Source organism: Xyrauchen texanus, chromosome 27 (assembly GCF_025860055.1).
Source record: "Xyrauchen texanus isolate HMW12.3.18 chromosome 27, RBS_HiC_50CHRs, whole genome shotgun sequence".
Lineage (NCBI taxonomy): Eukaryota > Metazoa > Chordata > Actinopteri > Cypriniformes > Catostomidae > Xyrauchen > Xyrauchen texanus.
In genome coordinates, this window is record NC_068302.1 from 30268289 (window position 1) to 30294939 (window position 26651).

The 26651-nt window shown below is 37.5% G+C and overlaps 1 protein-coding gene across 3 annotated transcripts in view; it reads right to left on the reverse strand.

The window, feature by feature from the left end:
- LOC127620913 (choline transporter-like protein 5-B) overlaps positions 1 to 26651 on the reverse strand; it is a 60465-nt gene that overhangs the window by 23612 nt on the left and 10202 nt on the right. For 2 of the 3 annotated variants that reach the window (XM_052094259.1, XM_052094260.1), the window contains exons 2-14: positions 21363 to 21411; positions 11689 to 11762; positions 9542 to 9626; positions 8919 to 9003; positions 8666 to 8794; positions 8005 to 8065; positions 7137 to 7260; positions 6552 to 6575; positions 1532 to 1615; positions 1148 to 1260; positions 597 to 728; positions 344 to 443; positions 34 to 126 (exon numbers count right to left, since the gene is read on the reverse strand). In XM_052094259.1, the coding sequence (XP_051950219.1) occupies positions 34 to 126; positions 344 to 443; positions 597 to 728; positions 1148 to 1260; positions 1532 to 1615; positions 6552 to 6575; positions 7137 to 7260; positions 8005 to 8065; positions 8666 to 8794; positions 8919 to 9003; positions 9542 to 9626; positions 11689 to 11762; positions 21363 to 21411 (1153 nt within the window). The remainder of the gene's footprint in view (positions 1 to 33; positions 127 to 343; positions 444 to 596; positions 729 to 1147; positions 1261 to 1531; positions 1616 to 6551; positions 6576 to 7136; positions 7261 to 8004; positions 8066 to 8665; positions 8795 to 8918; positions 9004 to 9541; positions 9627 to 11688; positions 11763 to 21362; positions 21412 to 26651) is intronic. The other variant, XM_052094261.1, reaches the window with a different exon arrangement.

A 26651-nucleotide genomic window follows, 5' to 3' on the forward strand; every position in this document is an offset into this window, starting at 1 on the left:
CAAATCGAGCATTAAAGATAAAGACTTGGATACACAGCTGTAATGGCCCAGTAAGCTATGCAGAGAGCCAGCAGCAGGAAGGTGATGATGGGATAGAACAGTGTCAACATGATGCAGCCAATCGCCCTGCAGGAAAGAAAGAGATGCAAAAATGAAAATAGCATTTGACAGCTTTGTTTCAGGCATTTTTCCATTTTCAGGAAGGAAGGAAGGAAGGAAAAGAAGGAGAGGAGGAAGGGAGCTAGACAGGAAGGATGAAAGGGGAGGAAGGAAGAATGGAAGACAGAAGGAAGAAAAGGAAGGAGGGAGGGAGGAAGGAAGGAAAGAAGAAAGCAATACTCACTTGCTCCCTTCCTTTAGCAGAGCGATGGCAATACGAACTCTGTTTCTTAGAAATATCAGCACTAAGATGATGATAGCCTCAATAACAGCCAAGGAGATCACTGTGGCAAAATATAAATCTGTCAGTTATTTTTGTCAAACTGAACTTTTCATATCATTCATCTGACAGTGCTGCTGCATTTTGAATTTTAACCTGCACAATAGTGCCCTTCACTACGAGACCTCACATATTAGAGTAATTAATTAAATCTTACTGAATATCAGCCAGGTTTGACTCAGTTGAAGGTAAACGCGGAAGTCAGTCTGAAATCCAATGTCTGAGATGGTGATATCAGAGTCTGGATTCCCCTTGAGTGAACTGTACTCCCAATAACAATGCCATATTCCTGTAAGGGACAGTCAGGACACAGTGGGTGAACACATGACACATTGGGTCTCAATTTAAAGCTTAAAAAAGAATCCAAAAATATTGTAAAATTAGACCATGTAAGTCACTTTTCAGTGAAAATCTTGACATATGTTGAGTTCAGTTCAGTAGTGCATGAAAGAAGCTCATTCACACTGGCACACATGTAGACACGAGAACTTGCCTTGTTTTAGTGTTGTTAATGTAAGTCACATGGGATTGGAATGAAATTAGGTAAATTATGAAATAAAAAAAAAAAATTTTCGCTGAACTATCCCTTCAATTCAGTTATAAGGTTAGGGTGTCTGGTGAGGTTTCACATGTGGTTAAGTAAATTAATATGTAAATATTTACAGCCACATTCAGTTTAGTCTATAGTGTTCAGTAGTAATCACTAACCATAGCCCCCTGCTGCGATGACCCCAAAGATGACCATCCAGAAGAGAACGCCTGCAGTGAACCTCAGCAGCAGAATAAAGAGCAGACTGACCAGCATGCTTATCACCAGACCACTGAAAACATCCATAAAACCACATATCAGCTATACAATACTAATCTATCAATACAATTTGATGACCAAGATCACCATCAGACCCCTGGAGAACAGAGCAGGATTCAGAAATGTCTACAGCTGTGAAAATATGCCTAAACACAAACAGATAACATTGCAATATTTAAAGAAAAGCTTGCGCAGAACAACACAAAGCAGGTCTACAAACTAATTTTTATGCAGCATCTGCAGTGTTTACAAGTTTAAAGGTCAAACATTGATGTTATACATACATTAGGATCCAAAACCATGAGCTGGCATAATCCTCAAAGATCTTGATGCCCACCTCCTTGGCATCCAACAGGCTGGTGATGCCACTGTGAGAGAACAGACAAATAGTGTCAATCATAAACATGCCATACAGTTCTGTTTAAAACTAAGAAGCAATGACACTCTCTATGGTTGGTTATAATGGATCTGTAGTGGTCAGGTGGATGTTTCACACAGGTGTTATCAGGTGTTTCACATGAATGATACCAGTGTAAGAAGACATCAGCTATGTTCTATTGTCCTCTATTCATGAAAAAGCCACAATGGGTTGTTTTCATGCACACTGGAGGACTAAAAAGCTTAAAGTGCATTAGATGCCATTTTTAATTTGTCACAAACAAAAATGAGGCTGTGAGTAAAAGAAGTACAGTACTGTTTTGAAGTCCACATGAAATGGCTCAAAGAGCACATTTCTTATTGAAACAGTCAGTTCACACGGGACATATAGATACTTATTTGAAAACAGCCATGAACTATGATTTGCGATTTGGGAGCACAAGATGAAATCATAAATATTATTTGGACTGTTTTTCCAGAAGAGAAAGATTTAAATAAATACTTTTATTTAAGTTTTTACATCTGCTAAAAGTTAATTTTTTCAGATTTTCTGAGTAGTCCCTACACTATCAAATAGATAAAAGCAGACATTTTGGTTTTTCGTCCATACTGAGACAGCGTTTGTTTAAAAGCGAAAACTGAGCTTTTAGAAAACGCTCTACCAATTGGGAAATTTGAAAACGGCTTCTTTGCATTGTAGTTTTGATATTGACAATGGAGAAATCTGAAAATGATGACGTATTGGTTGTTCAACCATTCAACCATGTGATCCAAAACAATCAAGATGGTGCTCATATTGTAGAGGTGTTGTTGTGCCTGTTATTCACTTTGATAGTATTGTTAAAGATATATGTTACTTTGTACAACCTTTGCACTCCATCAAAAGGCAATGGGAAGTTTACTCAAAATTGCCGTCTGGCGATGGAACATAAGGACAATTGCGTTTCAACAGTACATGAAATGGCAATTTTTCGCATGCACATTAAAGGGAGTTAAAAGTTGTCATACGTTTCAGTGTGGATCGAGAGATTTTTGAAAAACGCTTGAAACCGCCAGTGTGGACGGAGAGCGTTTCGAAATGAAAACGCAGTAATCCACATAAATGTGCATATAGCCTTAAACTAAGCTACAAGTTCCAATTTTCACAATGCTTTTATGGTTGTAGCTCAGGTCTAAATTTCACAATCCACGTTTTCTGGAGTTTTTCTTCCACTGGAATTTATTCAAACGCATATTTTCAATGTTTCAAACAGACTGTATTTCTATCCCTCACAGGCTCCTTTTTATTCAATCAAATTAACTATGCAGTTGGTGAGAGTCTATGGTGAGAGAAGTGTTTAGTGCTGAAAATTTTGATGTATTTGATTCTATCATTCATAAGCTAGTTAAATGTATATGTTAAACAGTTATGTGATGCATATTTGTATTTACAGAAGTTAGGTAGTTTTGTAAATGATAACAGAGGCTGGATCTCATGAAGTGCATCTCTGCAGCGGAGAAGCAATGTGTCCTAGCCAGGGCTGGACTGGGAAGAGAAATTGGCCCAGGATTTTACATAGCATCTGGCCCAAAAGTTGTTGAGTGGGGGGCTGTCCTCTGCATAACGCGGTGGCTAATTTTAGCTTATCACGGTGCATTCGGCCGTTTTGCAGCCGACACACCGGACCCCTCAGTTCTCCCAATGGCCAGTCTGCTCCTGATCGGCCCCAAAGTGCATCGGCCCACCGGGAAAATGACGGTATGCCAGATTACCAGTCCAGCCCTGGCCCCAGCGTCCTATTTTATCATGGTATCATGAGAATTTTTATCTCCTGCACTCAGAACATGTTTTTTCCCTTGCCTGAAAAACAACCTTGTTAAGACACTAAGTCACATCTTCTTTATGTTTGCCATTATTTCCATCAAAAAAGCTCTTTAAGATAGAGTGATATCTGAAAGGCAACCTGAATTTATAGGTTCAGATGAGATGAGACAGAGAACCTTGTTGCAACACAGAGATGTTGTCCTATCTGCATACTCTTAGAGAGACTGCAGGTGCAGAATGTGGGTGAAGAAGGTTAGTTTGCAGATAATTGAAGGACAAGGTCGAGTTTCAAAGTTGAAAAAAAAAAAAATCTTTCTGTTCCTTGCTGCATGGCTGTAACTTTGCTACAAAAAAGAAGCATTGAACATGTTACAAAAAATACTCAGGAAGTGAAAACCTTGACTTTCTGCAATCAGGTAAAAAGTCAAGAGTTGTTTCAAAAAGCATTTGCAGATGATAGCATAAAAAGTGTCTACATTTCTGAGGGTAAATTACCCTATTTCTGAGAGTAACAGAAATTGAATCCAAAAAGTAATCGGTTAGGATGCTGCCCATGCTTTTAAGCTCTTAGGGATCGTTCACACAGAACACGCTCTTTTATTCAAAAACAGCTAGACAGGGCTCAACGGAAGGGAACAGAAATCAAGAATGTCAAGATACATTTCTAAATAATTTTTTTTTATAGTGCTTTTCAAAATACTTATTGTTTCAAAGCAGCTTTAGAGAAAATAATATCTGAAACATTTCTTAAATGCCTCATCAATTAGGATTTCGGAAATTACACAGCACTGAGACTGCATTGGTGAAAGTCGCTAATGACTTACTAATTGCCTCCGACTCTGGCTCCACATCCATTCTCATTCTCTTGGATCTCAGTTCAGCCTTCGACACTATTGACCATGCCCTATTACTCAATCGTCTCGAACATGTATTTGGTTTGTCAGAGACTGTTCTTGACTGGTTCAAGTCCTATTTCACTGATCGCAGTCACTTTGTTTTTATGGGTGGTTATAGGTCCAATGTTGGTTCTGTTCATACGGGTGTTCCACAAGGATCAGTCTTGGGTCCTTTACTCTTTAGTATGTACATCTATCCACTTGGTCAATTACTACAATCTCTCAACCTTAACTATCTCTGTTATGCTGACGATACACAGATTTATATACATACTAGACCGGGTCAGCAAGTGAACGTTGGGCATCTTTCTAACTGTATTGCTGAGATAAAGATTTGGATGTCCAATAATTTTCTGTCTCTAAACGGCTCAAAAACAGAAGTTATGCTCCTTGGATCTCCTCATCAACTGCGGAAGGTTGGGTCTCCTACTCTATCTGTTGATGGCGTTACACTGGAGTTTAAGATCAAATTAAAAAATCTGGGTGTCATATTTGACGCCACACTGTCATTTGAGCCTTTTGTCCAGAATACAGTTAAGACATCACTTTATCACCTTAGAAATATAGCACGGCTACGTCCTATGTTGTCCTTCTCGGTAGCTGAGAAATTGATAAACTCTTTTGTCTTTTCGCGCATTGACTACTGCAATGGTCTTCTAGCTGGGGTATCTAAATCATCATTGGATAAATTGCAATATCTTCAAAATTCACCTGCTAGAGTGCTGTCTGGGGTCAGGGCTAGGGACCACATAACCCCGGTCTTGGAGTCCCTGCATTGGCTGCCTGTTAGGTACCGTATTGATTTTAAAATCCTTATGCTGGCCTATAAATCTCTGCACAATTTGGCACCGGAGTATTTGACTGATTTATTAATCCCTTACACACCACGTCGCAATCTGCGCTCCACTCAGAGTGGTCTTTTGGTTGTTCCGAGGACACGGTTTCATACGTGGGGTGACCGAGCATTTTCTGTCTATGCTCCTAAGCTCTGGAATTCCCTTCCGGCCGACATCAGGGAAGCAAAAACATTAGTGACTTTTAAATCTCTTCTTAAAACATTTTATTTTAGGATTGCTTTTACATGATCTTAATTTTATGTGCTTATTTTTATTTACATTGTGTTATTTCTCTGCTGTTATGCTTGTTTGTAAAGCGCTTTGAGAAAACTACTTTTAAAGGCGCTATACAACATAAATATATTATTATTATTATTATTATTATTAAAAGGTGGCGTTCATAGCACGAGACATTAAGAAACCAGAAAAATGCAATGCCCAAAGATTTCTGCCAGATGTATATGTATGTAGATCAACAATTTTTAGATTTTTTATCTAATTAATTACATGATATGCCGATTAATTAATTGTGATTCATTTGCATACTTCAATACTTGCTGTGAAAAGCACCCAAATAAAAACATTTTAATTAGGGCTGTCAATCGATAAAATTTTTATTTTATTGTCCTGAGAAATTAATCTCAATTAATTGCATTTAATCGCATATACAAATATTTGCTGAGAAAGCCCCTCATATAACACTAATTCAATATATTATGATGAAATAATATATATATATATATATATATATATATATATATATATATATATATATATATATATATATATATATATATATATATATATAAATAAAAAATATTCAGATAATTAAAATGCATTACATTCTTATGGCAGAAGAGTTAATAATTGATAAGACAATACAAAAAGTGGCTTTTAGAATACAGTGTATTGTTTACTACCATATTATTGATCATAAGCCAATCATTGGCATACAGTTCACATATTTAATATACATATAATAATAAAGATAATTAATAATAAATCGTGGCAGACAACGAGAGCATTTTTAATCAATGCTTTACTCGTCTGCCACAATAATGTAATGGATTTTAATTATATTAATTATGTTCAAGGGAATGAAATGAACACTATATTGCCTTCTTAAGCCACATTTTGTATTGTCTAATCATTAGACTATCATCAGCCTATCACTGGCGTAACTCCACAGCAATCCATTTAGCAAATTTATATATCAATCTTTTCGAGACAGACTTATTATAAAGGCTTTTCTCAGGACACATCTCACCCCAAGCGTTAACATCAGTGTTGTTATGGCAGCAGAAAATCATGCAAGCATGCATAGCTTGATTTATTCACACGCCTTAAAAGGCCAGACACTCTCTGACCTTTGTAAGGCCAAATGTCATACCCAGATAAAACTGTCTTCTCTTGCCTGGAAAGACAGTATATTTAAGAACAAACGTTGGAGAAATGTTTTTAAATTATTCACTTATTGTATATCTGCATATTCAGCAGCAGAGATTAATATCAAGCTGCAATATGACACTCAAATATTCAGCTTCAATCACACCAATACAAATATAAAAAGGAAACCAACCAAAGAACACTAAAGATAAATAATCATTATGGCTAGTTAGGACATGCTGGGCAATTATACCATTCTATATTATTTCAGAAATGGGCTTTTCATTTGGCTGTGGACTGAATGATCTTTGTCAATATCAAGCTATAGCTTTCTCTCTCTTGAATTTGAAGAGTAACTAAACTAAGCTCATATTTCAAGCTCACACCAGGCCAGCACGACTGTTCACTTCTCTGACTCATACTGCACTCACAATGTCTGTAGCACAACTGAGTGCTGGAATACATTAATGTAATGCTGCTGCTGATTTGTTCAACAGACCGATTTTTAACACGTAGGCTTACACGGGTGAGGTGACACTGAACTTCCAAAGAAATTATAATACATATAAGCTAATACTATGTGACTCACTTTGCTGCGTCTCTCAGATCGATGACACTCCTGGTTTTACCGAGTCCATCTTTGAAGCTTGTTTTGTTGGCAACAGTTAACGTCCCATTTCTGGTGATGAAATCAGGAAAACACCTCTGGAGAACTGACCAAAAACATGAAAAGACTTTTACATGAGAACTGGACAGCAAAGAATAGAGCAAAATGTAATCTGAATTCTGAAATTCACATTTTTAATTCTGATGGATTTATTTTGCACATTATATTTAAGAAGTTTGGACAGCTTTGTGTATGTCTGCTCTTATACAGAGGATATAAGCAGCAGCTCTCTAAGGGTTTTGTATTATTCTGTGCCTCCTTTTTAGAGACACAGAGGACACACTGACATTTCAGCCTTGGCAGAGTGGGAATTTGTGGCATTTTCTCTCTCTAATCTCTTCTGTTCCTCACAATGTTTACATCTAGGCAGATATAATGGCTCCAAAAACCTCAAATGGTCTGAACCTTTGCATGGAGGAAGAGACTACAGAGTTCCTGCTGCACAATTATCTGTTTATAACAATTAATCATTAGTATTAGTAAACTTTTAGCTCATAACTCATCATGTGTTACCAGTAGACATGTTCTGACATATCTTGCCCATTTAATATCCATAAATGTTGGGTTTTCTTTGCACTAGCATTAGTTCACTTCTCAAAATCTTCAGATTGAAACTCTTCAAACCTTTTCTTATTCTGCTCACTACCATCATTTTGCAATTGAACAATTTTGACTGCTGATATTCATTTAAACCTAATGCACTCTAGTTTAGCAGTTAAACTTGAAATTATCCTGCATAATAATAAATAAATAAATAAAGAGTTCACATAAAAGCAGAAAAAATACTCACATGGTCTACTTGGCACAATCATGGAGGGACAATCTTCATCCCTTAGCACCTGAGCAACCGGCTGCCAAACAAAAGAGAAAAGTGGGACAAAGGTACTATACAAAAGACTCTCCATTGCATCATATAACATCCTGTATCCTCTCCAGTATGTAAGCCCTGGCTCACAGAGCATCAGCATGTGTGGTTCTAAATATGGCATTTACTGCCACGTAAATGTGTCAAAATCTTGTGATTCAGCAGAATAAATCCATTGATGGATTGCTTTGGTACATTTATGCACTGACACATGATTAAACGTAGGATGCCTGCTAATGATTTACTAAAATATAAGATGCCACACGGAGCACTGGTGTTGCACACACATGTGACATATCTGCTAACTAAGCATCAGACAAACTGGCATCATTAGAAGTGTTGCTGACTGTAATAGGCATATAATTAATTTTCCTCTAGAAATGAGACTTTCAAAAACATTTAAACTTTAAACAAAAGTAACAGAAAGGTTATGGGTTTGATTCCCAGGGAAAGTAAAAGTGAAATAAATGTATATATTTAATGCACTGCAAGTTGCTTTGGATGAAAGCATTTGCCAAATGCATAAATGTTAATGGAATTTATGTGAAGTTCTGGTTCTTACAGATGCATGATGTCTACAAGGTACCTTATCAGGGTCATTAAAGCCTGGTTTGCAGAATTGCTTGTAGTATTCCCAGTAGCTCTTATTGCGTCTATAGTTGTATTGCATGTCTATGTATGTGGCAAATCTGTCCGGGCACTTGGATACACACAGCTAGAGAGAAGAAAAGAGGAAGAGACTCAATCAACAGCACAAACAAAACAAGGCAGAGCAAAATAGAGTTAACAACCATAGAACACAAAACAGTGAAGGTTTGCAGACACATTTTTTTTATTACCTGAGTTGTAGGGCACTGAAGGTTAATGAGGACTGTAGGATTGGCACATTGTAAAATATTGAAGTAAAATAATATGGCTTTATTTCTGTGGAGGGCAACAGAAGCAGTTTTTAAGAAAACCAAAATCTAAAAAACATTAATTTCATAATAGTTATGAGATAATTTTCAAATATTATATACAATTTATGTATTAAAAGGTATACCCAGTAATTTTTTTCCTTATTAAAAAAAGTCTTGCTCCTAAAGAAATGAATTGTTATTTTGAAACATATGTATAAAATCATGAGCACTCACATGAGATGAAGACTCCAGTCAAATCAGTGAGCTTATAAAATATGTTTTATTCTACATGGAGAGGATCATGGGGGCTGCCATGTTAGAATCACATTACCTGCCAAATACTACAGTTTAACTCATGGATTAAATTAATCATGGCTGACTGTGAATTGTGAATTTCTACAACGGCATCAATAACTAAAAACAATTGCGTTTGAATGACGCTGCATTCACACTGCTAGGGGTCAAGTCTAAGTCTAAGATGACACATTAAAAAAATTACTGCGTGCACCTTTAATTAAAGTATAAAGGCTATATAACACCTAGTTTGTCTCTCTTATACTCACGCATTAAGAGTGCCCTGCTGTCCGCAGAACTGCCCATAACTGTCTGTTGGGTAGACCACTTTCCGTGGGTCCCCATGCATCCAAGCTTTAAACATAAACAACACCAGACATAAAAAAAAAAAAAAAATCATTATTAAAAGGAACATCTCACCCAAAATTAAAAATTATTTCTGAAATTGACATATTATGACAGAATTATGTCATATTGACATTCTTTCTTAAATGGAACACAAAAGGAAATGTTTTCAAACCGATCCTCCTCTTTTTTTCAATGCAGTGGCAGTGGATAATGTCTTAATTTTAAAGGGATAGTTCACCCAAAAATGAAGATTATCTGTGGATGACTTTCTTTCTTCTGTTGAACACAAATAAAGATTTTTCCATACAATGCAAGTGAATGGTTGCCAGAACTTTTAGCTCCAAAAAGCACATAAAGGCAGCATACAAAGTAATTCAAAAGACTCCAGTGGTTAAAATTAATATACTCAGAAGTGATATGATAGATGTGGGTAAAACGTTGATCTATATTTAGGGTCTATGTTACAATATCTCAAATTTGTCTTTCACATTCTTCTGTTTTTGTTTTTGACGATTCATTGTCTTTGTGCATATCGCTACCTACTGCGCATGGAGGAGAATTTATCGTAAAAAAAAAAAGGACATAAACATTGATCTTCTTCTCACCCACAACTATCATATCACTTCTGAAGATGTGGATTTAACCACTGGAGTAATGTGGATTACTTTTATGCAGCCTTCATGTGCTTTTTTGAGCTTGAAAGTTCTGGCCACCATTCATTTGCATAGTTTGGACCTACAGAGCTGAGATATTCTTCTTAAAATCTTTGTTTGTGTTCAGCTGAAGAAACCAAGTCATACGAATCTGGGATGGCATGAGGGTGAGTAAATTATGAAAGAATTTTCATTTTTGGGCAGATTATTCCTTGTTTATTCAACATCTACACACAACAAATCCTTTATTTTGTACCAGAAACCAGTGCTACACTGAACTTAGACTCATTGTGGTGAAGGAATGGACAGAGAGATATTTTAATGAATCATTCTTATAAATGGTTTATTTAATTTTTTTGTGATTAGAGAGAACCAATATGCTAAGTGCTTGTAAAAGGAGAACTATGGGTGTAAATTTGTAAGGTGGTTGACATGTGACATGTTGTAATCTAAGGAAAGCTTGGTACTATACAGCATTATTAGTGTTGTACTACAAAAAAAATGAAGCATACCTCTAATTCAGGGCCCAACAATAAACATGTCCCACTGTCCTTGAGGGCAGTGTGAGAGAGATTTTCATTCCATTTGATAGAACTCTCACTTGCTCGGGCCAAAACGTTCTCAATTTAATTCAGATCATTAGACATCCTCTAAATGTAACTGAATATCTATGACTCAGGCCTTCAGTGAACTGACCAAACACACTGCAGCTCTGAAGACAATGATTCTGACCAATGATCAATCTTTCCCAAGTACCATTGTCAATTCTGCATGTGAAAGTGAATTTCTGTGCTATTGGGGTCACGGAATGTCACCTTAACCCTAAAAATGTTGTCAGTGCACTTCAATGGCAACAGACAAGCCAGTCTTTAAGCCTAGTCAGGATTAAACCGCTAAGGCATCAAAGTTGAACTGAATGAGATTAGCATGAGGAAAAAAAAAAAAAAAAAAAAAAGAGTGAGAAACAGGGAGCCTCACATTCCACGGACCCACTGCTGATCGGAAAACAGTCCACAGTCAATGCTTCCTAAGCATTTATAACAATCACAGATGGTGTGTTACCAAAATAGACAGATCCTACACTCAGCAAGCTGTGAATCTCCCAGAGAAGAGCCTCCGACTGTATTAACCACAGGCTCCACATTTAAAACCATCAATTATGTAACAAATCAAATGCCAGAGTATATAAATGGGTTTGTGTGAGTCTTCTCGCTTTTTTGAGAATGAACTAAATGACTGTACACATAAAAACAGACACATACTAAGTGTAAGTGAACATAATGACTGTGCATTAGGCTGCTGTTTATGACTGACACTTTCCCACTGCTTCTATTTGGGTGTTTAATAGCGCTGGATTCATAAGCTGTATTACGCAAGCAACACTGCTGAAACGCACGTTAATGAGTGTAACTCACCCACTGTTCCCAGAGCGATGTAACCGAGGATGACGATGACGAAGATCACACAGCAAAGCACGTCTGTGCAGCCCCTGCAGTGGGAATGTGAGAAAGGGAGAGAATGAGAGTGTTGAATTAATAACCACAGTACATTTACATTCATAATGGTATATATTTGATAAGTTAATCATATATATTCTTGATTATTCAAATGTTTTGTCACTTTTATAACCAGCAAAAAATATGATTATTCAAGTATACGGAGTATAAACACAACTGAGGAAAATGCTATTACAGGTACCAGATAAACAGATAAAAGTTCAGACATACTTGGATTGATATATGGATTTAAGTTTGTTGTGATCTTAAAACTGTTCAATCTAAAGGCTCATGCTTCAAAGCTTGAAATTAGTTTTGTAACAAATACCTGTATACTGTAACTTGTGCATACAGAGGATGTTTTTTATTTAAAAAAAACGAATATTTGAAAAACTTTTTTAAAAAGATGAGTTGCACCAGAAAGAAACGAAAAGCAGCCAACAAATGCCCAGCATACATGAGAACTCAATCAGTACTGTTTAAAAAGCATACCAGGTGAATACCTCATGAAAGTAGGTTGAGAGAATCCATTCAGGCTGTCAAATTCATCGAATTTAAGGTAAAAAATGCACATAATTTTAGATGTGTGCAAAGCAGTGATGATTACATACAATCTTGGTCTAAAACAGATGCAGTGCAATGAATAAAACAGGCAGCAGGTAGAGCTCCAAAAAGGGGCGGGAACTCCAAACCAGCAGCAAAGATATGGGGAACCCCTAACCTAACCATGAGTGGAATTGATGCCCCTTTTGAGTAACACTGCCCACTTATGGAGTACCTCCTCCCTTATTTGGAGACCCCGCCCCTATTTGGAGATCTCTGGCCTGCAGCTATAGATTCTTGGAAAAAACAGAGAGACACGACGCAATGGTCAAATACGTCAGTCTAGCCCTTGCATACATTTAAAAAAGATAGACAAGCAAGGAGTGAAGGTCTTTGGTGGTTGTGTCTTGATAATCCTTGCTCTCTTATCAGCATCTCAATGCATATGCTTTAGGTGCGCATATACAACTATATTTAATGAAAAACACTGTAGATCCACAGGTATTATGACGCTTGAGTCCGTGGTAGTACTTTGGCACCGGTATAGGCTAATGTGCAACATTAAGTTAACATTGAACTGTCTATTGAAGCGTTTTACTTTATTATTTGAGAATATGACCTGGGTTAATCTTTTGACACACATTTGCTAACAGCCAGATTCTAAACCAGTATAGCCCGTGTCACTAACTACCTTAGTGGCATATTTAATCAAGGCTCTCTTCTGCTTAAACTGCGTTCTCTTTAATCTTCTGGATCTATGCTCTTTTTCTCTCTTTCCTTCTCATCTTCTTTTTTTTTTATCAGATCACAGTTTTCTTCCTGGATGAGCTGTCAATCATTTTCTTCATGGTTCTCTTTCAAATCACCTTTAGTCCTCTACACCAGCACTTCACAGAGCAGTTTCTGAAAGTTCCAAAAGTGAGTTCACAGACTTACATTCAAGGCCTCTGGCCCTTTAAACTTTTATTTTTTCTCTTTCATCCTGAGGGATTTAGCTGAGCTGAAAATGGAGGCAGGTGTTTTGAGGGGCACTCCATCAGGGAGAAGCATGTCCTTATTTGTATACTGAAACGCCTTGGAATGCTCTCACCAACACATGCATCCCCGCCCACGCTAGCAAAGATTTGTGGTCAACATGAAATCAAAATTCACCTCTTTTACTTTCTTAAAGCTGCACTATGAAATATTTTTTGGTTTCAATTTACAAAAGTTAAAAAAAGAAATCTGTGTTGAAACCCCTGTCCTTGTCTAACCCCGATTCTCTATGGTAAGCCTACAATATTTACTTGTATTTAGAGCTGTCGAGTCAGACATGGTGCAAAAGCACAGGCTTACGTCATGTCCATCAGCTCAGAAAAAAGGTCCATCGTGACACGAAGATGATTAGCTAAGGCTACGTCTAAATTTATCCGGATACATTTGAAAATGTCTTTTTCATTTCAAAACGCTCTCCATCCACACTAGCGTTTTCCAAAAGTTGCTCGTCCACACTGAAACATATGAAAACGCTTAAATCATGTTACTGCGCGTGCAGAAAATCCCCATTGCATGTACGGTCTGAAACAGAATTGTCCTCGTTTTCCGTCGCCAGACACCAATTCTTAGTAAACTTTGAAGGAACGTAAAGTGATGGTTGTACAAAGTAACATTTATTTTTTAACAATGCTATCAAAGTGAGTATCAAGTACAACAGTGTCGCTATAACATGGGCCGCCATCTTGATTGTTTTGGTTGGATAGATCACATGACTGCGTCACATGACAACAAATACATCATCATCATTTTCAGATATATCCGTTTTCACAGTCCACACTACAAAGCGAAAACTGAATTTTAAAATGTATCCACTTTGGAGTGCGTTTTCAAAAAGCTCAGTTTTTGCGGACAGTGGACGGAAGGCCAAAATGGAGAGAAAAAGATGCGCTTTCAAACGAAAACGTATTAGTGTAGACAAGGCATAAGGCTATTGAGTAAGACACAGTTCTGCAAAGTTATACACACATCTAGCTAACTGAATCACTGTCATGAAATCAGGCATGGAAACCGTTATAATGAGGCTCAGTAACCGCTAGCTAGTGTGGTGGTTACAAAAATATATAAAGAAAAAGAGAAAAGAAAATAAATAATAATTAGTGTCATCAGAATATGATGTTGTCATTGAAAAAGAAATTGAATGTCATTAAAGCATCCTGTATGATTTTGGATGATGGCGATTGATATTCATTGCCTTTGGACAATCGATTGTTTGATTGCTTTTGCCTTGGGACTTGTTCACCTGCTGGGGGAGGGGGCGCACTGTTCAGACAATACAGAGACTCATATGATGTTGCAGCAGCTCCGTGTCTTGTGTCTTTGTTTACTGTTCTATCTCCCCTTACCAGGTGGTGAGGGTACTACACTAGCAGCTAGCTATCTGGCTAATTTAATATCTCTGTGTACTGAACAAGACATCACTGACAATGCAGTACAACAGCTATCGACTGAACACAACAGCTATCGACTGAACACAACAACAACACTGTAATCGTACTATTTAGTTAAATGTTTTTTCATGATTCATAGCACTGTCACAGGCAAGAAAGTGTTTCTTCTTGTGATGTTACAATCCAGTTTATGGTGCATTTGCACCACCTACTATGCTCGACTGTGGAGCGTCACAAGAAAGTCTTTCAGTGGAGTCAAACGTCAGCTGAAGAGGATGAAATTGGCTACATTTAATAAACCCCGAGTATACTTTAAAAGAAGCTTACCCTCTGGAGTATACTTGTAAACAAACAAGTTAATTCATTCTTGAGGTCAAACAAAATGTGGAATGCAGTTCTGCCCCCATTAATGGTATGAAATGTATATTGTGATAAATACAGATATAGAACGATATGAAAAAAATATTGTGATATTTTTTTTTCCATATCACCCAGCCCTAGCTTGGATATATGTTTTTCTGGAAGGGTTGTTGAAGCTAATATTAGTTGTAATGCTTTAATATATCGAACATTACTTAAGTGTTTACCAATTTCAATGAATTTAATAGGCTAGGTTTTCGGGAGAAGTTACTATAACATGAACTAATATTCATGACTTCTGAGTATTTTATAACATTGCTGCATTTTAGAGATAATAATTTTTATGATTAGCATTTAGAAGCATGGCAACATTTACTCAACCAAAGCAATGTTTTGGGGCTGGGCCTATCTAGAGTTGAAGTCTGAAGTTTGCATACACCTTATCCAAATACATTTAAACTCAGTTTTTAACAATTCCTGACATTTAATCGTAGAAAACTTTCCCTGTCTTAGGTCAATTAGGACAACTACTTTATTTTAAGAATGTGAAATGTCAGAATAATAGTAGAGAGAATTATGCATTTCAGCTTTTATTTCTTTCATCACATTCCCAGTGGGTTAGAGGTTTACATACACTTTGATAGTATTTGGTAGCATTGACTTTAAATTGTTTAACTTGGGTCAAACGTTTTGGTAGCCTTCCACAAGCTTCTCACAATAAGTTGCTGGACTTCGCCCCATTCCTCCAGACAGAACTGGTGTAACTGAATCAGGTCTGTAGGCCTCCTTGCTCCACGGTTTTTCAGTTCTTCCCACAAATGTTCTATCAGATTGAGGTCAGGGCATATACCAATACCTTGACTTTGTTGTCCTTAAGTCATTTTGCCGCAACTTTGAGGGTATGCTTGGGGTCACTGTCCATTTTGAAGACCCATTTGTGACCGAGCTTTAACTTCCTGGCTGATGTATCGAGATGTTTCTTCAATATATCCACATAATATGATACCATCTATTTTGCGAAGTGCACCAGTCCCTCCTGCAGCATAGCACCCCCACAACATTTTGCTGCCACCCCCATTCTTCAAGGTAGAGATACTGTAGGTATGGTAAAGGTATGAACATTTAATATCACGATTATCCTAAACAAAACTATCACGGTTATCAGTATTACCACGGTATAGTTAAAATGTGCTTAAAATGTACAAAAAGTACTGATACACACATTGAAATCATTTAAACAGGTTTTATATTTGAAAATCAACAAACAAATAAAATGATTAAAGAACAGGTAAAATTTTTAAACATTCATCTCAAATCACCATTTCATGTCCCCATAATTATTTGAAAATTAGTGGTATGAATGTACATCACTTAAATGTTGCACGTATTTGTTAGTCTTGTTTTCTTGTTCGTTTGTCTTGGCTCAAAGCGATGCACTTGCTAGGAACTTTTTCTTTGGGGAAGCTTGCGCTTTTTACAAGCGAGATAATAAATGATTTCAACCCAATTAAATATTGTGTCCGACTATTTTACTTTTTCTCATACTTTCCCCAAATCATGCACGGAGCTAAAAGTTACCGTACCTTGCATGCACTATAAAGTGATGGATGGTTGTCACGAAGATGACTCGCCAGATTGGACGCTTTGCCTCGTTTCGCAGCATCTTTCCTCTAGCAAGCTCTGCAGACAAGGTTACCATCTTCTACAAATTTTCCCTCAGTATTCTTATAAATTCCAAAATATGACCACACTTCTGATTTGGTCTTCTTGGAAGGTTGGAAATTCTCCCAAGCGCTGCCATTGCCTTCCGCCATGTTTTCACACAAAAAAACATAGCGCTGCGCCCATGTGTCAGACTCATGCTGGGTGTGTGTGGACAGCATTTACTGCGAGTTTCACAAATCACGATAATCACGCACGGTTTTAATGATAATAAAATGTGACTCGGTAACACTAACCATCTGGGAATTTTATCGTGGTTTACCGTGAAACCGGTAACCGCTTCATCCCTACTTCACGGTTGGGATAGTGTTGTTCAGCTTGCCTCACCCTTTTTCCTCCAAACATAATGATGGTCATTATGGCCAATCAGTTCATTTTTTGTTTCATCAGACCAGATTACATTTATGCAAATAGTATGATCTTTGTCCCCATGTGCACTTTCAAACTGTAGTCTGGCTTTTTTAAGGCGGTTTTGGAGCAATGGCTTCTTCCTTGCTGAGCAGCCTTACAGGTTATGTCGATATAGGACTCATTTTACTGTGGATATAGATACCCGTTTCCTCCAGCATCTTCATAGGTCCTTTGCTATTGTTCTGGGATTGATTTTCACTTTTCACACCAAACTACTTTCATCTCTAGGAGACAAAATGCGTCTCCTTCCTGAGTGGTATGATGGCTGTGTTGTCCCATGGTGTTTATACTTGCATACTATTGTTTGTACAGTTGAACGTGGTACCTTTAGGCATTTGGAATTTGCTCCCAAGAACAAGACTTGTTGAGGTCCACAATGTCTTTCTGAGGTCTTGGCTGATTTATTATGATGTCAAGCAAAAAGGCACTGAGTTTGAAGGTAGGCCTTAAAATACATCCACAGCTACACCTCCAATTCAGTACACCTCCCATAAGAAGCTAAATGGATAATTGTCTAAAGGCTTGACATAATTTTATGGAATTTTCCAAGCTGCTTAAAAGGCACAGTTAACTTAGTGTATGTAAACTTCTGACCCACTGGAATTGTGATAGAGTCAATTAAAAGTGAAACAATCTGTCTGTAAACAATTGTTGGAAAAATAACTTGTCGTGCACAAAGTAGAAATCTTAAATTACTTGCCAAAACTATAGTTTGCTAATATTAAATCTGTGGAGTGGTTAAGAAATGTGTTTTAATGACATACCTAAGTGTATGTAAACTTCTGACTTCAACTGTATTTGTCTGACTAATGGAACAACAATGGAGTGCAAACATTCATTGTTTTTGCAATACCATTTGGTGCTCCTAGTTGCATAGAAATTATACTCTTCTTCTTTAATGCACTCATAATTATTCATCAAAATATAATTACTTGAATAACTTTTTCCACCTTGCTCTGACTGTCCTCCTCTCAAACTCTCCTGACAAATAGAGACAACTTTTTATCCAATCCAATCCACTCCTGAGGAATATAAAATAAGTCTGGCCTTGCATTCCTTTTCATCAAATATCCTATTTTATATATGCAGTATGCAGAAGTTAGCCGATCACACCAGAGGCCATTTGCATAGTGAAGTCATAAAGCTGCAGTAGAAAAAACAGCCTGTGTTATTCTGAGGGTAAGAGAGACGAGTAGAAAACTAACTAAATGTCAACTGTTGGAGCAAGAAACCTTGACTAACATTATAAGTGGACTTATGATTAAAAAAATAATTCCCAAACATTCATAGCCTCTTTCAGATTGAGCCCTGTGATAGTACCAACTCCACTAAACCAAATCCTACTGTAAAAGCTACCGTAATTTGTATCTTTCCATGTGGGGACTACCAATGTGGAGGACAGTTGGATTTATGATAAAAAAAATAAAATGCCAAAAAAATGAATGGCCTCTTTCAACATGAGCCCTGTGATAGTACCAACTCCACTAAACCAAATCCTACTGTAAAAGCTACCGTAATTTGTATCTTTCCGTGTGGGGACTGCCAATGTGGAGGAAAGTTGAAATGAGTGACGTGTCCATTGTGTAAACACAGCAGGAGCTACAAACCCACAGTGCTGTCAGTGGTGTCTGTAACAGTATTCTGTGAGCTATATTTATATTCAGCTCAACACAGCTGGGGAGTGGGTGATCGCATTGGGACACTTCTTACACAAAGGCGAGGGTTTGACGTGTAACTGGGAGTCAGTGACATTTAATGCAGTAGAACTCTTTTTGAAGATACTGTGTAAATGTATTTATGGAAAGTTGGCCAACCAAAAACCTAATCTAAGAAACAAATTTAGATTTTAGTGTTATTAAAAATAGTTCACCTAAATATTCTGTCATCATTTACTTAATCTCATGTCGTTCCAAACCCGTATGACTCTTTCTTCCACAAAAGGAGATGTTAGACAGTATATTAGTCTCAGTCACCATTCACTTCATTGCACCTTTTTTCCATACAATGGAAGTAAATGGTAACTGATGCTGTCATTCTCCCAACTTTTGTGTTCCAGAGGAAAAAATAAAGTTATAGAAGTTTGGAAAAACATGATGATAAGTAAATTACAACAGAATTCTCATTCTCATAAAGTCTATTCTTTATATCTTGAACACCATAGAAATGTAATACTTTCTTTGTTTATCAAGCCATACGTAACTATAAAGAACACACTTTATCATGTTAGTATTGAGAAACTGAGATAAACAACTGGGTCAGCTCTATAACACAGATCTTGTACTGTAACTGATCACAGCACAGTTTAGCACATACAGTATCCCTTCAGCAATTTAAGTCAATCAACCCTGATTAATACCTATTTGCACTGACCAGTTACAACTAAGAACAGGAAAACATACATTGAGCCGTATTTAACAACGCATGTTTGCTTTATATGAAGAGCACTAAAAATAAAAGAAAACCCACAGCTTGTTGTCCATTAATAGCTGAATTACCTCACAATCTGCTGAATCTTGTTAAGTGTGCATGTTAATAAGGCAAAGCAAGCAAAGATGCATGAGCAACGCTATTGATGTGTGTTCTCATGGGGTGAGAGCTGTGCTGTCCGCTATCACTGTCAAACTAATAATTGATCTACCAGCAGCTCTGGATTAAAGCAAGAAACAGGCCAGTGGAGTGGCAGGTCCATAAATGAAGTCAATATTTTTTTATCAATAACAGACACATTCAAATTAGGACAACGGCATGTATTTTTGACCTAGGTAAAGCTGGATTCACACTGTCTGATTTGGGACATGATTTTGCCATCTAAGACAAATTTCGTTAGTCATTAAAAATTTCCCTTTTCATAGGGCAAAATAGGAAGTCTTTGATCACTTAGTGCGACATGTTTACAGAGGGCCGATTAATTGCCTTTGCGATGATTGTTAGCCTCCAACAATGTTCTGGTAGTCTCAGAATTTTTGCATCGCAGTTGTGCAGTTTGACTGCTCCAACAATGGCCAGAAGAGATAAAACTGGGACCAAAGTCTTGGCTATGATTTGACTCTTACAGACTGACATGTTGCACAGTGTTCCATGGCTTTTACCCAAGATCTCACTGGGATCATATAGTACAGTCTGACCATAAAAATCATACAGTGTGCATCTGGATTCAGTTATCTAAATCGAAAATAAAACCCAACAGTAATTTCTGCACTAGAATTCACCTCATCTTCCATTGGTTGGAAAAAAAACAGGTAAACTGGTATGTCAGACTGCTCAAACAAACAGTCATGTTTTGAAAGCACCGCAACACTGCATATTTACACTCTAGGGAAGTCTACAAATGGCTTACTTGTAGTTGTCTAGGCCAGTGGTTCCCAAACCTTTTCAGTGTGAGGCCCCCTTGTGTATGGTACATACCTTTGATTAATTTAAATTAATGTTCATGAACTACTAATCTGTTATTTTATAATGTTGTTATAAATATATTTTCATAAAATGTGATCAGTCACTACTGGTGATGTTGGTCAACAGAAAAACAAATAACTTATCAAAGAAGCCGTCTAATGTCCTTTGTCAGGTATCAAGTATATCTTTTGTTTCTGAATTCTGAAGTAATTTTTTGTGCCTGCTTGTGCATATATTGTTTCATGAAATGTCTTTAAAAACTGAACTATGACTGAATTTTTTACTTTGCCCCTAAAAAAATTCACTTAATGGCACAAGCACTCCAAAACCGAAATGTCAACGTAGAGGCCCATACATGTACCCTTTAATGAATAATTTTAAATAAATCATGTTCTATAATTTTTCTGCACCCCTCCTGGCACCACCTGGTGGCCCACCAGGGGGCCACGGCCCCCAGTTTACGATCCGCTGCTCTAGGAACATTACCATTTGCTTTCTTTATAAGTGCCTCATTGTAACCTTTTTCATTTTTTTTCTATTTTTCTTTTATTTAGAAAAGGAGTCAATCAACATTATGCCACAGATGCTGTCAATTCAGCTCAACTTGCACTGAACCTGGAATATTCCTTTTTTATTTCTATTAAAAATGGGTAAGAATTACACAACAGTAGCTGACACTCTGAACAGTAGCACAACAACAGTTTTGGCAGGAACAAATATACATACGGAATGGTACTGTACCTATTGTGAATAGGTCCTCGGAATGTGGGGTCAAATTTGTGTGGCTCCCCTGCAACACAAAAACAGTCACAATAATTTATAAAGGAATTATCCTTCCAAGTGCCCACAAAACAATTTATTTCTATTCTAATAAGAAAGTTAGAGACATATGTAGAACCTGGACACCAAGCATACAAACACCTAATCGAAGACAGAACAAGCCTGCATTGGCAAACAACTCAAAACAATGTTCATCTTATCACTATCATGTATGTGAAAACAAAGAATTCGATCAAGGTAGCCATGGTCTGAACAGCCCTACGAGAGGTGGAAGAGAAATCAGGCTGGCGGGCGTATGCGTCGCTTCCATCTGCCTCTTTCTTCACTCATTCCTTCTCTTTCTCAATGTTCTATGGCTTGTTACCTTCTCTTCTTTCTCTCCCTGTCATTTCTCTTGTCTCACAAAGGAAACAGCACTGGTGTCTCGCAGCTCAGATTGGTAGCATCCACTGTCGCGCCAAACACAAAGAGACAACAGCATGGCAGCCAACTGCTCAAAGCCTTGTGCGTGCACACATACACACACACACTTCGAAAGTGCTTTTTGTACATCTCCAATGTCTAAAAATGCACAGAAGCTTCTTAACATACATCACATCTATTCTCAGGGGAATCCACATACTGATGTATCCACATCCTCATTAGACATCCCTGACTTCAAACAGACAGACAATGACATGCATTAAACACACAGAGCTAAGCAGATCTACTGGGATGTGTGCCAGTCAATGATCAAGCTGGGCTAACAGACCATCAGCTGTCACATATAATGCACACCTAGGTGGTCTTGAGTTTCTTTTCTGGTTTAAGTGATCTGGCGGGGATGCTTTGTCATATTGCAGCTTAGATAAGATTTTATTAGTGCTATAGATGTTGATGATGTCATGGCTAATATGTTGCTAATGGCTGAAAAATATTGCCCATAAAAAATTCCTACAAGATGTGAATCTTTATTTTGAATTACTTTCGATTAAAAATGTCTCTATGACAATGGAATTGAATTAGGTTGCATTTTTGCTTTGCATATTTGTGAGAAAACGCACAGGTCATTGAGTCGCAGCATCTCATATGAGCTAGTCTCCATTTCTTCGTAAACTGCACTTGTGACAAAAGATGACACATTGTTCATAATATGTTCTTTATGTTGGCTTAATGTGAGGAAAATTCCACATATATGTCAAAACATGGAGCTCAGAAGAAAAAACCTATTACATTTTTAAAACCTATTAAAAATATTCTACTATTGTAAATGATGTTAGAAGGCAGTTCTGGCAGGTGCTTTCTTGGGAGAAGGTTTGAATGTTTTTTTTCACATCAATATCATTAGAAAAATTCAGATTATTACAGCTTATTTTTACCATATATTACGTTGATGTTCCAAATAAAATTACTAGCCTACTGTCGAGTGGATGACAGAATGATAATTTGTGAAGCTAAGAGAATGAAAGACAGATTATGTAGAGGTAGAAGAGTGAAAATAACTACATGGCTTTATATATACACTTGCACTTTATTAGGAACACTTGTACACCTACTTATTCATGTGATTATCTAATCAGCCAATCATGTAGCAGCAGTGCAATGCATAAAATTATTCAGATAAGGGTCAGGAGCATCAGTTAAAGTTCACATCAACCATAATTTCCAGAATGGGGAAAAATGTGATCTCCGTGATTTCAACCATGGCATGATTGTTGGTGCCAGATAGGATTGTTTTTAGTATTTCTGTAACTGCTGATCTCCTGGAATTTTCATGCACAACAGTCTCTAGAGTTTACTCAGAATGGCGCTAAAAACAAAAAAACATCCAGTGAGTGGCAGATCTGCCTTGTTGATATGAGAGGTCAATGGAGAATGAACTGAATGGTGTGTGCTGACAGAAAGGCTAAGGTAACTCGGGTAACAAATCTGTACAATTGTAGTGAGCAGAACAGCATCTCAAAATGCACAACACTTCAAACTTTGAGGCAAATGAGCTACAACAGCCACGTCAGGAACTTTATTAGAACCATAGTTTTCCTAATAAAGTGTTCAGTGAGTGTATATAACTGTGAGTTGTACTTCTAAGCATGGATTCATAATTCTTATCTTAAAAAATTCCAGACAAGCCCATCTACTGTTACAGTCAGAAAAGCCTCATGTACCATATACTGAAGACAGCGTTTAGCACGGGGGAGAACAAATCATGGTTACCATTGTTAACCATCCCTTTCTATGGGGAAAATTATATACAATTATTTGTTTTAATTTGTTTCACCCAAGAGTAAGCTGGGCCTCTTTGTAGACTGTACCATTTCAAAGGAGCTTCTGATTGGTTTACTCTGTGGAAAGGGGAGGTGCCATTAGTGAAAAAAGGGCGGCAAAGGCAATTTAGACTGATAAATCACAGCTTCGAGACACCATGGAAGACACATTTCACCTTTACACAACCACCACCATTTGAAACACATTCAGTAACCTCTTGACCTTGGCAAAAGAGAAGAAAAGAAAGAAGTGCTATACAAACAAGATGTTGAATGAGCTGCAATAAACATTATTCAGCGATGCTCTGCTGTCTCTATTATTATGACCGACACTCTTTAGAAAGAAAGTTGTAAATTCTGAGAGGTTTAAAATGTGAATTTAAGGAATGTCCACTCCTTAATCTATCAAATCTTCAGGTTACACTCATAGAGACAATGAGCAAAAGAATGCAAAGAAAGTTAATGAGAGAGAACACATATTATAAGGAAGGAGAGAGGCTGTGAACAGAGGTCAGGACATTTGGAAAATGCCCTTCGGGCATTACAGGATAAACAACATCAGCATCACAGTAGCACTGTTGCTGTTTATTCTCCTCTGTGTGATTGTCCTGATGTTCGTTTACTTTTTCCAACTCCCTCAGAATCAAGCAATGCCAGTTGGTGCTAAGAACTGGAAGAAAACAAAAAAGAAAAAACATGCTATAATATCATTTAAATAGTTTAAATAATACTATAAAACCAAACTGGTAACTAACAACTACTTTTATGTGTTTAAGAATAGTTTGAGATTTGTGTTTCTGAGCACAAATAGGAGTTCAATAAAAATATCTATATTTTAAAAGTATTTAAAAACATTCATTTAAAGAGTGTTTTTCAGAAGTAGTTTGTTAAAATTCATCCTCATTATAACTTGAAAGATCTATAATAAACAATTAACCTAAATTGAGTTACGGTCTTGTCCCCTGAGAAAAAACTATTGCCACACCAGCCTCAGACAGTTTATCCCCACTTCTCTTTCCCGTTTATAATCTGTCAGGCAATTTAACAGACTGAGTGGTTCATCAATTTGTGTGGCTTAATTGCATCAGCTGAATCATGGCCAGGGAACAGCTGGTGATAATTCGTCCCAGGTAACTGATTTACCACCAAGAGAGACAGAAATAAACTGCACGCTCACACTAGACAAGCACATACTACACAACTTACAATCGGCACTCTACGACTTTTCCAAATGGCATTTTTGCACCCTTGATTGAAACTGCGAGAAGAGAACGCCACTTAAAGGATCATCCAAACAAAAGCAAGAAAATACATTTTTTCACTAAGGGCCCTTCCACATAAAGTAATGCCTTGCTCCCCTCAAAGTGCCCACATCAAGAGCTCTGTCCTTCGGCGAGAGTATAGGACATAGGGATGATCAATTCCAATTGAAATTTGCCCACAGTCTTGTTTTCCGCCATGCTGATGTGCACACTACATGACTGATCGCAGACTAGGTGTATCTACAAGATCATTCATCCCTGACTGTGGCCCTGTGTTTACCTGGTATTATGATGCGTTTCATGATCAGAAGTGTACAAGTGAGACACATCATCACTACAACTGGTCGTCACTTTAGAACACTTGTGTTTGGATTTCGAGGGGAGAGTCTATGATATAATGAGCAGTGTTAGGTAAGTTACTCAAATAAGTTATCCACTACACATGACTAATTATTTCCCTAAAATGTAATCAGATTACTTTAGTGATTACTTCATATACACATAGTCACATTACTAATTAAAATACTTTTATGTTACTTTCTAAATCACTTTTCCTAGAAACGTTTTTGGTTTTCAGCTCATTAAAATGTTTTATATTTGTCTATATGTAGGCTAAATGATGTACAAATAATTTTCCATATTAATGGTCCCATGCTGTTTGTGGAAATATTAATGCATTTTAAATGTTTGATTTTAAGGATCCCTTTTTATGATAAACAATTTTGGTACAGAGTTGGGTCACAACAGTCCAGAGTAAAATTTGGGTTGTTAAGAAAAATAAGTTTTCTTATGGGTCTATGGCTTGCCTCAATTTATAAATAGATTTATAAATAATTTGGCTTGATTCAAGCATTCCTTTATATTTTAGGTAAATAGATTTCAATGCACTGGCACAAAATAAGACTGCTATTCCTTCAGAAAAACAAGTCAAATACGTCAGTGTGTTTGGATTAAAAATTGTGATTTTGATTTGATCAATGATTTCCCTCCTTATCTGTACCAAGGTAATAATGCGCAACACATTCTCAATTGGAGATGGCCAGGACTGCAGGCAGGCCAATCTAGCACCCACACTCCCTGCTTACACAGCCATTCACTTGAAATCCAGGCAGTATGTGGTTTGAAATTGTCCTGCTGGAAAATGCAGGGACGTCCCTGGAAACAACGGTGCTGGATGCCACTATACGTTGCTCCAAAAATTTTACATATCTGTCTGCATTCATGGTGTTCTCACAGATGTGCGTGTTACACATGCCATGGGCATTTACATACCCCTGGCCCATAGAGACACTGGCTTTTGGACCTGACGCTAATAATAGCTTGGAGGGCCCTTTTCCTCTTTGGCCCGGATAACACAACGGCTTTGTTTTTCAAAACTTTTTGAAATGTGGACTCTTCGGACCAAAAAACAGTTCCACTGTTTTACTTTCCATCTAAGATGAGATCGAGCCCAGAGAAGTCGGCAGCGCTTCTGAACAGTGTTGATGTAGGGCTTCTGCTTTGCATAGTAAAGTCCATCCATCCATCTTCAACCGCTTATCCGAAGTCGGGTCGCGGGGGCAGCTGCTCCAGCAGGGGGCCCCAAACTTCCCTATCCCGAGCCACATTAACCAGCTCTGAGTGGGGGACCCCGAGGCGTTCCCAGGCCAGTGTGGAGATGTAATCTCTCCACCTAATCCTGGGTCTTTTCCGAGGCCTCCTCCCAGCTGGACGTGCCTGAAACACCTCCCTAGGGAGGCGGCCAG